Source organism: Pteropus vampyrus, unplaced genomic scaffold, assembly GCF_000151845.1.
Source record: "Pteropus vampyrus isolate Shadow unplaced genomic scaffold, Pvam_2.0 Scaffold85, whole genome shotgun sequence".
Lineage (NCBI taxonomy): Eukaryota > Metazoa > Chordata > Mammalia > Chiroptera > Pteropodidae > Pteropus > Pteropus vampyrus.
Genome location: NW_011888866.1, coordinates 7,807,891 through 7,820,268, shown reverse-complemented (window position 1 = coordinate 7,820,268; position 12,378 = coordinate 7,807,891). Strand labels below are relative to the sequence as shown.

The window sequence follows — 12,378 nt, the reverse complement described above, 5'->3', positions numbered from 1 at the left end:
TTTGCTATAGTTTTGGCCTTTAAAGAATTTTTCCATTTTAGCTAAGTTGTTAAAATTATTGCCATAAAGTTGTTCATAATATTACCTTACTTATTTTTTTGTTTGATGGACGTTCCTTTCATTCCTGATATTGGCCATATGAGTTTTCTTTCCGTCTCTCTTATTTGAACTAGTGATAGCATAACAATTTTATTCACCTTTTCAAAGAACCATCTTTGATTTCATTTATTTTCTCTATTTTTCATCCATTTTCCATTTCATTGATTTCCATTCTTATTTCCTTCCCTCTACTTTCTAAAAAAATTTTTTTTGCTTAGGGTAGAAACTTAGATCATTAATTTGAAATCTTTTTTTCTTTTGTACATAAGTTTATGAAGGTGTAAATTTTTCTCTAAGCACTGAATTAGCTCATCCCATATTTTCATATGTTATGCTTTATCAGTTAAAATATTTCTAAATTTATAATTTCCTTTTTGAGCCATGACTTATTTAAAATATGTTGCTTTATTTCTAAATATTTGTGGATTTTCCAGATATATTTGTGATGCTGAATTCTATTTTAAGTCTGTTGTAGTCAGAGAACATATCCTGTTGAATCTCAATCCTTTTAAATGTAGTCAGACTTGGCCCAATATAAGGTCTATCTTGGTGAATGTTCCATGGGCATATAAGAAGAATGTATATTCTTCAGATATTAGATGTAATGTTCTATACATCCAAATAGGCTAAGATGATTGATAGTGTTTTTCATATCTTTTATGCACTTTCTGACTTTTTTTTTGTCTAGCTGTTTTATCAATTACTGAGAGAGAAGTAATAAAATCTTCAACTATTCTGGACTGATTTATTTCTCTACTTAATTCTGTCAATTTCTGCTCATAATTTGAAGTTCTTTTATTAGGTCGTTACAAATTTATTATTGTATGTCTTCTTGATAAATAAGCCCTTTTATAATCATGAAATGTCCCTATTTATCTCTGGTAACATTCTTCACCCTAAAGTCTACTTCATCTAATGTTAATATGGCCACATCAGGATTTTGTTTGGGGTTTTGTGGCTTATTGTTTGCATGGTATAACTTTTTCTGTACTTTTACTTTTAACCTGTCTGTGTATTTATACTCAAATTGTATCTTCTGTAAACAGCATGTAGTTAAATCTTGCTTTTTAAAAAAATTATTGAGATAGTTGACTTTATGACTATCATCTTTCTATTTATTTTTCTATTTGTTGTTATTCCTCTTTTCTTCCCTTTTATTTTTTAAAAAAATTACTAATCAAGCATTTCTTGGTATTCCATTTTATTTTCCTTATTGAATTTTTATTATAATTTTATTTTAATTTTTTAGTGGCTGCTCTAAGGATTACAATATGCACTCTTATATATCACAACTGTAACGGCCAGAGTTGAGCCACTCGGATGTCTTTCAGATCTCTTTCAAGAGACCTTGCATAGTTGATTGAAAGCTCCCAGCTAACCATGCACCTTTGAATCTACTTGTTGTGTTCTTGCTTGCTCTCCAAAACTAGACACAGTGGGGGGGTCCAGAGCCTGGCCATTCTTGCTCGAGACAGGACTTCCCTAGCACACAACCTTTGCTTGGAAACTCTTCATTAGTCTGGATGAGATATTCTCAGAATGGAGAAGAATGTATATTCTTCAGATATTAGATGTAATGTTCTATACATCCAAATAGGCTAAGATGATTGATAGTGTTTTTCATATCTTTTATGCACTTTCTGACTTTTTTTTTGTCTAGCTGTTTTATCAATTACTGAGAGAGAAGTAATAAAATCTTCAACTATTCTGGACTGATTTATTTCTCTACTTAATTCTGTCAATTTCTGCTCATAATTTGAAGTTCTTTTATTAGGTCGTTACAAATTTATTATTGTATGTCTTCTTGATAAATAAGCCCTTTTATAATCATGAAATGTCCCTATTTATCTCTGGTAGCATTCTTCACCCTAAAGTCTACTTCATCTAATGTTAATATGGCCACATCAGGATTTTGTTTGGGGTTTTGTGGCTTATTGTTTGCATGGTATAACTTTTTCTGTACTTTTACTTTTAACCTGTCTGTGTATTTATACTCAAATTGTATCTTCTGTAAACAGCATGTAGTTAAATCTTGCTTTTTAAAAAAATTATTGAGATAGTTGACTTTATGACTATCATCTTTCTATTTATTTTTCTATTTGTTGTTATTCCTCTTTTCTTCCCTTTTATTTTTTAAAAAAATTACTAATCAAGCATTTCTTGGTATTCCATTTTATTTTCCTTATTGAATTTTTATTATAATTTTATTTTAATTTTTTAGTGGCTGCTCTAAGGATTACAATATGCACTCTTATATATCACAACTGTAACGGCCAGAGTTGAGCCACTCGGATGTCTTTCAGATCTCTTTCAAGAGACCTTGCATAGTTGATTGAAAGCTCCCAGCTAACCATGCACCTTTGAATCTACTTGTTGTGTTCTTGCTTGCTCTCCAAAACTAGACACAGTGGGGGGTCCAGAGCCTGGCCATTCTTGCTCGAGACAGGACTTCCCTAGCACACAGCCTTTGCTTGGAAACTCTTCATTAGTCTGGATGAGATATTCTCAGAATGGTGCTTGTATATCTAATTTCATTTTGGTGTCTGCTTCTCAGAGGGCCCAAGCTAACACAGATGGTATGGGTAGTAGGGTTTTAGGACCAGCCCACATTCACCTAGCAGGCAAGGAACTCCCCATCCTGAGCTGAATGTGGGACACATAAAGCCCCAGGCATAAAGTGGTGGCTCGGTTCCTAAAGATTTCTCTGGTGGTGTCCTGGGGGAGTGTCCCAGTGGAGGGGAACACCCTTGCCAGAGTGATATTTAAGGCACTTAGAAGATAGAGCGAGAATAATATCCACAAAAACAATGGAGTTGCCTAGTTATTACTATTCTGTATTGAAGACTTACGGAGAGATAATGAGAAAATAAGGGCAGTTAAACAGCTAACGATTAAGTATGAGAGACAGAGGGCCTCTTTGGTAGCTTATAAAGAGGCCTGCATCTCCTAAAGTAGAAAAAAGGACCTAACTGGGGAGCAGACTCAAAGTTGACAGAGTTTCAGAGCTCAGAGACATTTAAATGTTCAGCCACTGCAGGTCAAGTCAAGGCCCTGGCAAGGAAAACCTGGGACCCTGATACACAGGATAGGAGGATCTGGGTGGATGCTCCGAGATGTTGGTTCCACGGGTCCCTGAACTCCAAGCTTGCAGAGTAGCCCATCCCTCCGTAATAAGAGCTAGCACTTCCCCCACGCAGGAAGACACTGCAGAGGCTTCTGCCCTGCAAGGAAACGGGTTCTCTCCTCGGGAGTTTCTCTAACTTCTCTTCTGGCTACCAAGGTAATAACCAATGTTAACTCCCAGCATAACCCAGCTGGGCCTGATATAGGATGAAAGAGATTACATCTGGAAGAAAGTAAGAACTAAATAGCACATACTGGAAGGAGCCAGAGAAATACCCCTGGGACTATGATGATCAAAGGAGCAGAAACATAAGACTGGATAGCAAGATTTCATCGACTTGGGACTTAACATCCTGTCAAGGGCCCCATGAAATGAGGCGAACTTGTTGCTAGGGTGGCTCTCAGAAGCCTGAAAAAATAATGAGCCAAGTGGAAATGCCTGAGTTTCCTTGGCAGATGGTAGGGGAAGGAACAAAAAGGCCAATAAAAGTGGACATGCTGGAATGAAAAAAAAATATATATATATATTATATATATATACACATACATTCCATGAGGCCAAAATACCTATCAGATTCTTATTACATGGGAGGCCTAGAGGACACACAATTAACTATGGTCATCAGGCATGTGCTGGTGAGAGGGGCAGCAGCATCACCAAGAAGTGTGGTGGTGGCTCTCTTCTGCATGCCAGGACTGATGGTAGGAGAGGTGATCACAGGGCTGGGCTCCTTAATAGCCCTGCGAGGGGATGATCCTCCCCTTTTTCAGTAACAGAGGCAGCTAGTGGCATCATCACCAAGAAGTGTGGTGGTGGCTCTCTTCTGCATGCCAGGACTGATGGTAGGAGAGGTGATCACAGGGCTGGGCTCCTTAATAGGGGAGGGGATGATCCTCCCCTTTTTCAGTAACAGAGGCAGCTAGTGGCATTTCACTGCCAGAATCAAGGAGCTACAATTATTGTAATGGCTGATCAGGTTGAAGGGGAAGTAAAGCAGACTTGACTTGGCCTTGCAGAGTACAGAACACAGAACCCCTGGAGGCAAAACTTGCAAGTGGCCAATGAAGGTGCTGCTTGACATGTACAATCAAGATAAGGCAGCAGTGGAGAAGCAGGCGGCTAAGGGCAGTTGACCCAGTTAGTAAAAAATCAGAATCCCTTGTCTAGTTCTCTAGCCTGAGCCAATTTCTAATCCAAAGCTACTGATCGAGGAAGTGACCTAATCCTCTGAAGGATTCTGCATCACTGTAAGAAGTGTGTATTTTAATGATCCCTCCCTTCCTCCTCCAAAAGGACCATGGCCATTTATTTGGGTGATTGTGTATTGGGGGAAATGAATACTCAGACATACTGAGCACTGTTGGAAACAGGGTATGTGTTGATACCTAGACACCCAAAGCATCACCATAGCTTCCTTTATTAGGGCAAGGACTTACAGGGACTATGTAATAAATGGAGTCCTGGCTAAAGTCCACTGGTTCTGTGGATCTACCTGGCCATCATTTCCCTGGTTTTCAAGTATATAATTAGGACTGACAGACTGGAGGCTGGATTCCTCACCACCACCACCACACTGACTCCATGCTTGTGGAATAAGAGCTCCTAGTGAGAAAGTCAAGTGGAAGACTCTGAAACTGTCCTCCAGTTTCAGACTGTCCTCCTTGACCAGAGGGTCAAGATAGTAAATCTAACACAATATTGATTAGAAATGACAACAATAGCACAAGCAACAACAAAAAAGTAGAAATCGAATATCATCAAAATTAAATACTGTCATGCTTCAAAAGAAACCAACAATAACATCAAAAGACAGCCCACAGAAAGGGAGAACATTTTTGCAAATCGTGTATCTGACAAGAAACTTGTAATCTAGAAATATAAAGAACTATGACAACTCAACAACAAAAAAAGACGAATAACCCAATTATAAAACGGGCAAATAATCTGAATAGACATTTCTCCAAAAAAGATACATAACTGGCCAATAAGCTCATGAAAAGATGCTTAACATCCTTCGACACCAAGGAAATGCAAATCAAAACCACACTTAGATACCACTTCGCACCCACTAGGAGGACTATAATAAAAAGATAGATCGTAAGTAATGCCGAAGAGGGGGGAAAATCAGAACTCTCACACACTGTTGGTAGGAATGTAAAATGGTAAAGCCACTTTGGAAAACAGGCAGCTCCTCAAGTGACCCAGCAATCCCACTTCTGGGTATACGCCCCCTCGTGAAAATCTATGTCTGCACAAAAACCTGTACACAAATATTCAGAGCACCATTATTCATAGTAGTTAAAAACTGGAAAGAACCCAGATGTCCATCAACTGATGTATGTATAAATAAAGTGTGGTTATCCAAACAATGGAATATTATTTGGCAATAAAAAGAAAGAAAGTACTGATATACGCTACAACATGATTGAACCTTGAAAATGTTATGCTAAGTGAAAAAAAAACCAGACACTAATTGTATACCATTTATATGAAATTCCCAAAATAGGCAATTCTAAGAGTCGGAAAGTAGTTTGGTGGTTGCCTGAGGGGCAAGTTTTAGAGGAAAAAAACAGGGAGTGTCAGCTGGTAGGCATGGGGTTTCTTTTTGGGATGACAAAAATGTTCAAAAAATGATTTTAGCGATGGTTGCACAACTGTGATTATACTAAAACAACACTGAACTGTACACTTTGAGTGGGTGAATTGTATGTTATGCAAATTATATCTCAAAGCTGTTTAAAAAACAAAAATATTGCAACCTCGTGGGAATGTCAGGGATTCGTACCGCCAGTAAAGACCTAAAGGATACAAAGGTGGCTCCTATATTTTCATTCAATTCTCCAGTCTGATCCCTGCAGAAACCAGACAGACCCTGGAGAATGACATATATGCAAGCTCAATCGAGTAACAGCCTAAACTGCCTGCTGGTTCCCGGATCCAAGGAGTGCAGAGTGCCCTGCAAGCAGCTGTAGACTGGTTTGATGGGACCCGTTCTATGTCCCATGGAAAGACTGTGCTACCTTTGAGGACTTGGACCTCTAACTCAACAGAGCCTAGTGTTCCAGGGATGGAAGCACACAGTCCTCCACGAGGTCTTTGGCAACCGTGGTAAGCGGGCCACTCCTGCTTCTACTCCTTTGTTCCTGGACCCATGTATACTTTCCATTGCAAACATAGCCTCCTCTTATTGAGGTCTCTGGTGTAATGAATAAATTGTCACCCCGTCTCTGTAGAGTATTGCCTCCAGATTGGTGCTTCAGTTGTGCCTTCAGTAGGCCATTCCAAAGCTCTGTAAGGATGCTTGCTTCTGGATAGTGTGGCAGGTGATGTAACCGAAATATCCTATGGTCATGGACTCATTCCTGCACCTCCTTCTCTGTGAACTGGGTTCCTGGAAGGATGAAATGTTGGGTGGATTTCCATCCCTACGGAACACACATTCTGTAAACCTCCAGATAGTTGTGCTAGCTGGGGTTCTGCAGAAAGGAATAGTAAACCCATACCCAAAAGTAATCTGAAGACAAATTACTGCCCCTTTCAGAATGGAAAGGGCCCAATTTAGTAAATAGCACAAAATGGCTACGATCATGAGGGTGAATGAATGGTCTGCAGTTTTATCTTCTTATAAAGTCTTTTTCTGGTTCTGGTATCAGGGCAATGCTGGCCTCATGAATGAATCGAGACATGTTCCCTCTTCTTTTATTTTTGGTAAAATATTATGTAGAATTGGAATTATTTAATCCATAATGTGTGGTAGAATTCAACAGTGAAACCATCTGGGCCTGAAGTTTTCTTTGTTCAAAGGTTTTTAACTTCAAATGCAATTTCTTTAAGAGACAGAGAACTTTTCAGGTAATTTATTTCTTCTTAAAATTTTGGTAGTATATGTCTTAAAAAATTGGTCCATTTTTTCTAATTTATTGAATATAGGCACGGAGTTGTTCATAGTATTCCTTATTGTCCATTTAATGTGTCATTTCCCTTGACTGCTTTCAAGGTTTCTTCATCTTTGATTTCAGCAATTTGATTATGGGTCTGAACATGGTTTTCTTTGTATGTACTTTGTTTGGGTTTCACTGAACTTCTTTAACCTATAAATGCATGTCTTTCACCAAATTTGGAAAATTCTGGCCATTATTTCTTCAAATACTTTTCCCATCAATGTCTTTTTCCTCTTCTGAGACTTCAATGACCCAAATATTAGACTCTTAATATTGTTCACAGGTCTCTAAGGCTTTACTAATTTTTTTCAATCTTTATTTCTGTTCTTCAAATTAGATAATTTCTACTTATTATCTTTGAGCAGTATCTTTATTATTATTTTTACTGCTACTCCATTTTATTATTGAACTCGTGCAGTGATTTTTAAAATTTCAGATAACATATTAAGTTCTAATATTTCATTTCATTCTTTTTTTATGGTTTCTATGTCTCTGCTAAGAATGTCTATCTTCCCATTCATTACAAGAGTGTTTATGTCAAAGAGCATGGTTATAATATTTATAATAGCTGCTTTACAGTTTTTACTGATTATTCAAATGTCTGGGTAATTGTGGGATTTGACATTTATTGATTGTCTTTTCTTTTGAGAATAGGTCATATTTTCATGGTTTGTTGTATGTAAAATAATTTTGGATACATTCTGAATATTATGTTGTGAAACTGGATCCTGCTAAAATTCTTAATAGCTTTACAGTTGCTTATACCATCAGGTTAAGTTCAATGCCCTATTTCAGCATCATGGCTAAAATTAGAAGCATCAATGTTTTTTTTTAAACTCTTGAACAAAATAACAATTGCTGAATAGCTCCTTTAATGTGATAAATAATAAAAAGTCTATGTTTAATGAAGAAAAGCTATATCCATTCTCATAAAAATCAGGAACAAGACAAATAAACATCCATCCCTATTACGACTAAACATTATTTGACACTAGAAAAGAGTAAGAGGTACAAAAAAAATTCAGTAGATTGAAAACACATATTTCTAAGAACAGTGCAATGAAATATGTAAAATAATAATAAAAGTGTGAATAAATAAAAAACTCAACCACTCAGGAATTTTAAAACTCTTGCCTAAGCAATAACTTGTGCCAAAGAAGCAATCAAAACCAGAGGTTATCAAATCTGGAATTCATTTTAGTGAAAGTAAACCAGAAATTTAGCTTCATTTTTCTCCATATGACTATCCAGTGGACTCAATGCCACTTCCTCAAGAATCCAGAATTTCCAAACTGATTTAAAATGCTGTTTTTATGCCACACCAAATAGAGTCGGGGAGATCCTTCTATAAAGAAGAAAACCAGAAGCACTCTAGTTGGTGCTTTTGGCTGGATCTTCAGTAACAGCTTCTTGGATATTTGCTTTAGCAATTTCTTCCCTTCTAATTCACTTTATTAAAACAAAACAAACAAAACAAACAAAATACCTTCAAAAGTGCAATATAGAGAGTGGCTTCTGTTTTCCTGACTGAAATCAAGTGTGGCACCATAGAGGCTGGTGTTTCAGTAATGGTCGGCTATGTCAAATGCTGCTAAAAGCATGAGTAAGATGAGATTAGATTATAACGTTAGATAAGATTAGTTGACTTTGGTAAGAGCAGTTTCATTCAAGTGATGAGTTAGATTACAGTAGGTTAAGGAGTGTATTAGAGAAGCAGAAATGAAGAGGGCAGTCAGCTCTTTCAGGAATGTTGGTTATTCAGGTGAACAGAGAAATGAGTCAGCAGCTAAAGGGGAATATGAGGTCAAGGAATAATGTTTTAAAGATGGAATACATGAATGGGAAAACTATATATATATATACCAGTATACTGAAATGTATCTCTACCACTGCTAGTATGGTACTGTCTGACATCAGTAAGAACTCTGGCAGATTGGTACAAGGAAACGTTCTTAGCTTGAGAAGCCTGAGATAACTGCTGACTGGAGTTTGTTCTTATGGTATAGTGAGACAATGTGAGGGGGAAGGCAGGAATGTGCATGAAGGGTGTAAAAGAAGAAATGTATCCACTTACTGGTAGGCCCTCATCATCTCTTGCATCAGTCTATTTAATAAGTGACTAGGGAGACACAAATATTGCATCATCTTTAAGGGAAAACACCAAAATCTGTTGAAGTGGAATTAGACTACTATATAGCCTCTTAAATCAGAATTAAATTAGAATAAGATAATTCGAGGTTTACAATCATCTTTACCTTTTCATTACCTTACATATATGTTTTTCATAATAAGCTAAATGGTTCCAGGACTATATTATCTGGGGATACCTAGATTTAATTGTTTTTAAATTTTTAAAAATCTAGACAAATTCTTATAAGATACATTATAGAATATTATAAGTGAGAACTTATTCTAAACTATGGGAAAAATGTTTTGCTCTTTTAGTGAAATGTGTACTTACTTTGAATAATATTTCTTCATTCCATTTTGGATTCAAAGTCTAAAAGACAACAAACGAAGTGTCACTAATTTTTATATTTTGTCATATAAAAATAAAACTGTATTTAAAGATTTTTTTGAATTCTGCTAAGTCTAACCTTTTTAATGGTTTTCGTTTGTACACTTGTTAAAATTCCATTCATTGGGTCATATAACGTCACTCTCACATAAGGATCACTGTTAAAATTAAAAAAGAAAGTTAACTGTTTCTTATTCCCAAACTCAGATAACTCAAACTTTAAAAATCACAGAATTTTCCTTGTTAATAATTTCTACAATTATTTCCTACACTTCAAGGTAAGGGTTCCTTAGGTACGGGTTAGTAATTATAATAATTTTTACATCTTGTTAAAAAGCTAAAGTACCATGTTAAAGTACCATCTTGTTAAAAAGCTAAAGTACCAAAGAATTCCAAAGAAAAAGTTTTAGTAACAATTTAATGATTTCCAAACTTTTTTAGATTTTTAAAATTTTGTTTGATTTTTTATTACATTTTTTTCTCCTCCTGGGTTAAGATGGTTAATTCAATGATTTTCAAGAACTAGCTCTGCAAAACCTCAGGTTGTCCCAAGTTATTTCATGGGTGTAAATGCTTTTTTACAAAATAAAGGCAAAATGCTTTCAGCTCAAAATAGTTATCTGTCATATAACCTCTTCTACAAAGAGATGTGGAGAAGGAAAAATAAAGATTTTTGTCCATTTTGAATTGGTGTTTTTATTGTATTATTGAGTTGTAAGAGATATTTATATATTGTGGATTAAACATGTGAGATACATCTTTGGAATGTATTTCTTCCCATCTGTGGCTTGCCTTTTTCTTTTCTTAACTGTGTCTTTCAAACAACAGAAGTTTTTAATTCTGACACAGTCTATTTCAACAATTTTCTTTCCTTTATGGTTTATACCCTTCGAGTCCTAGTCAAGAAATTTTTGTGTATCCCAGTAGAACAAAGATTTTCTCCTATGTGTTCTTATAGAAGTTTTATAACTTTAGCTTATTAATGTTCTATATGTTGTGTGGTAAGGAATGAGGTTTATTTTGTTCCATACAGATAACCAGTTGTTCCAGTATCATGTATTGAAAAGACTATCCTTTCTCTTGAATTATCTTAACACTTTGTCAAAAAGTAAACTGACCATGTATGTATGTAGAGAGTGTGTGTGTGTGTGTGTGTGTTTCTACACTCTATCTCATTCCATTGAACAATACCGTTATCTATTCTTATGCCAATATCACTCTGTCTTGATTACTATAGCTGTATAGGAAGCCTTTACAATTTTGTTCTTTTTCAAAATTGTTTTGGCTATTTCATGTCCTTTGACTTTCCATAAAAATACTGAAATTAGCTTATCAATTTCTCCAAACAAGCAGAGTGGGATTTTGATTGGGACTGTATCAAATCTAGTCAATTTCAAGAGAAATACCACTCTAACAATATTAAATCTTCCAATTCAGGAATATGGCATATTATCTACTGATTTACATCTTCAGTTTCCCTCAGTAATGTTTTCTAGTTTTCAGTGTACAATTCTTGAAAATATTTTGTTAAATTTATTTCTAAGTTTTTATTTTTATGCTACTGTAAATGGAGATTTAAACATTATCTAATAGTTCATTGATAGGATATAAAAATATAACTGATTTTGATACAATGAAAAAGACAAAAGACAAATTTTGATATCTTGTGGCCTTGTATCTTATTAGTTCTAGCTTTTTTGTAGATTCCTTAGGGTTTTCTGTATACATGATCATGTTGCCTACAGATAATTTTTTCTTTTTCAGTCTGCATTATTTTTATTTCTTTTACTTGCCATATTACATCACTCGGACATCCAGTACAGGGTTGCATTAAATGTGAGAGCAGACAATCTTATCTCATTCCTGAGTTTAAGTAGGAAGCATTCAGACTGTCACCAGTGAGTACGACGTTAGGTATATCTGTGGAAAAACCTTTTTCCACAGATAATCTTAATTAGGTTTAGAACATTCCTATCTCTCTCTAGCAAGGAGTTTCTATCATAAATGGGTGTTAAATTGTCAGATGCTTTTTCTGCTTTTATTAAAATGACCATGTCTTTTTCTTTTATTATATTCATATGGTGATCTACATTGATTAATTTTCAGATGTTAAACCAATGTTGCATTTTATTCTAAGCTTGCTGAGCGTTTCTATCATATGCACTTTCTACACTATTGAAATGATCTTTTTTTTCTTCTGTACTATATTACTATGAATTAAATTGAATAGTTTTTTAGAAAATGTTGAACAAACTTTGCATTCCTAGGAAAACTCCCACCAGGTCATATATTTTTATATATTGTTCAACAGAGGGCTATTCAAGTTTCCATTTCTTCTGTAATTAATTTTGGTAATCTGTATCTCTCAAGGAGTTTTTCTATTTCATCTAAGTTGTGCATGATTCTTTATTAATATGAAGTTGTGCGCAATATTCTCTTTTTGTCTTTTTCATTTCCATAAGATCTATAGCAATGTCTCTGCTTTCATTCTCATTATGGTAATTTGTGCCTTCTCTCTTTTGGTTTTGATCAGTCCAGCTAGAAGTTTAAAAATTTTATTGATCCTTTCAAAAAACAAGCTTTTGATGTCAATGATTTTTTTCTACCATTGTTCATTTTCCATTCCACTAACTTCTGCCTTTATCTTTATTATTTTCTTCCTTCTACTTACTTTGGAATTAATCTGCTTTTTTTTT

The 12,378-nt window shown here is 35.3% G+C and overlaps 1 protein-coding gene across 1 annotated transcript in view; it reads right to left on the bottom strand.

The window, feature by feature from the left end:
• NEDD4 (neural precursor cell expressed, developmentally down-regulated 4, E3 ubiquitin protein ligase) overlaps nt 1–9,858 on the bottom strand; it is an 84,301-nt gene extending 74,443 nt beyond the window's left edge. The window contains exons 1-2 of the mRNA XM_011363447.2: nt 9,762–9,858; nt 9,626–9,664 (exon numbers count right to left, since the gene is read on the bottom strand). Of these exons, the coding sequence (XP_011361749.1) occupies nt 9,626–9,664; nt 9,762–9,806 (84 nt within the window). The 5' untranslated portion in view covers nt 9,807–9,858. The remainder of the gene's footprint in view (nt 1–9,625; nt 9,665–9,761) is intronic.
• Between the last annotated feature and the right edge of the window lie 2,520 nt (nt 9,859–12,378).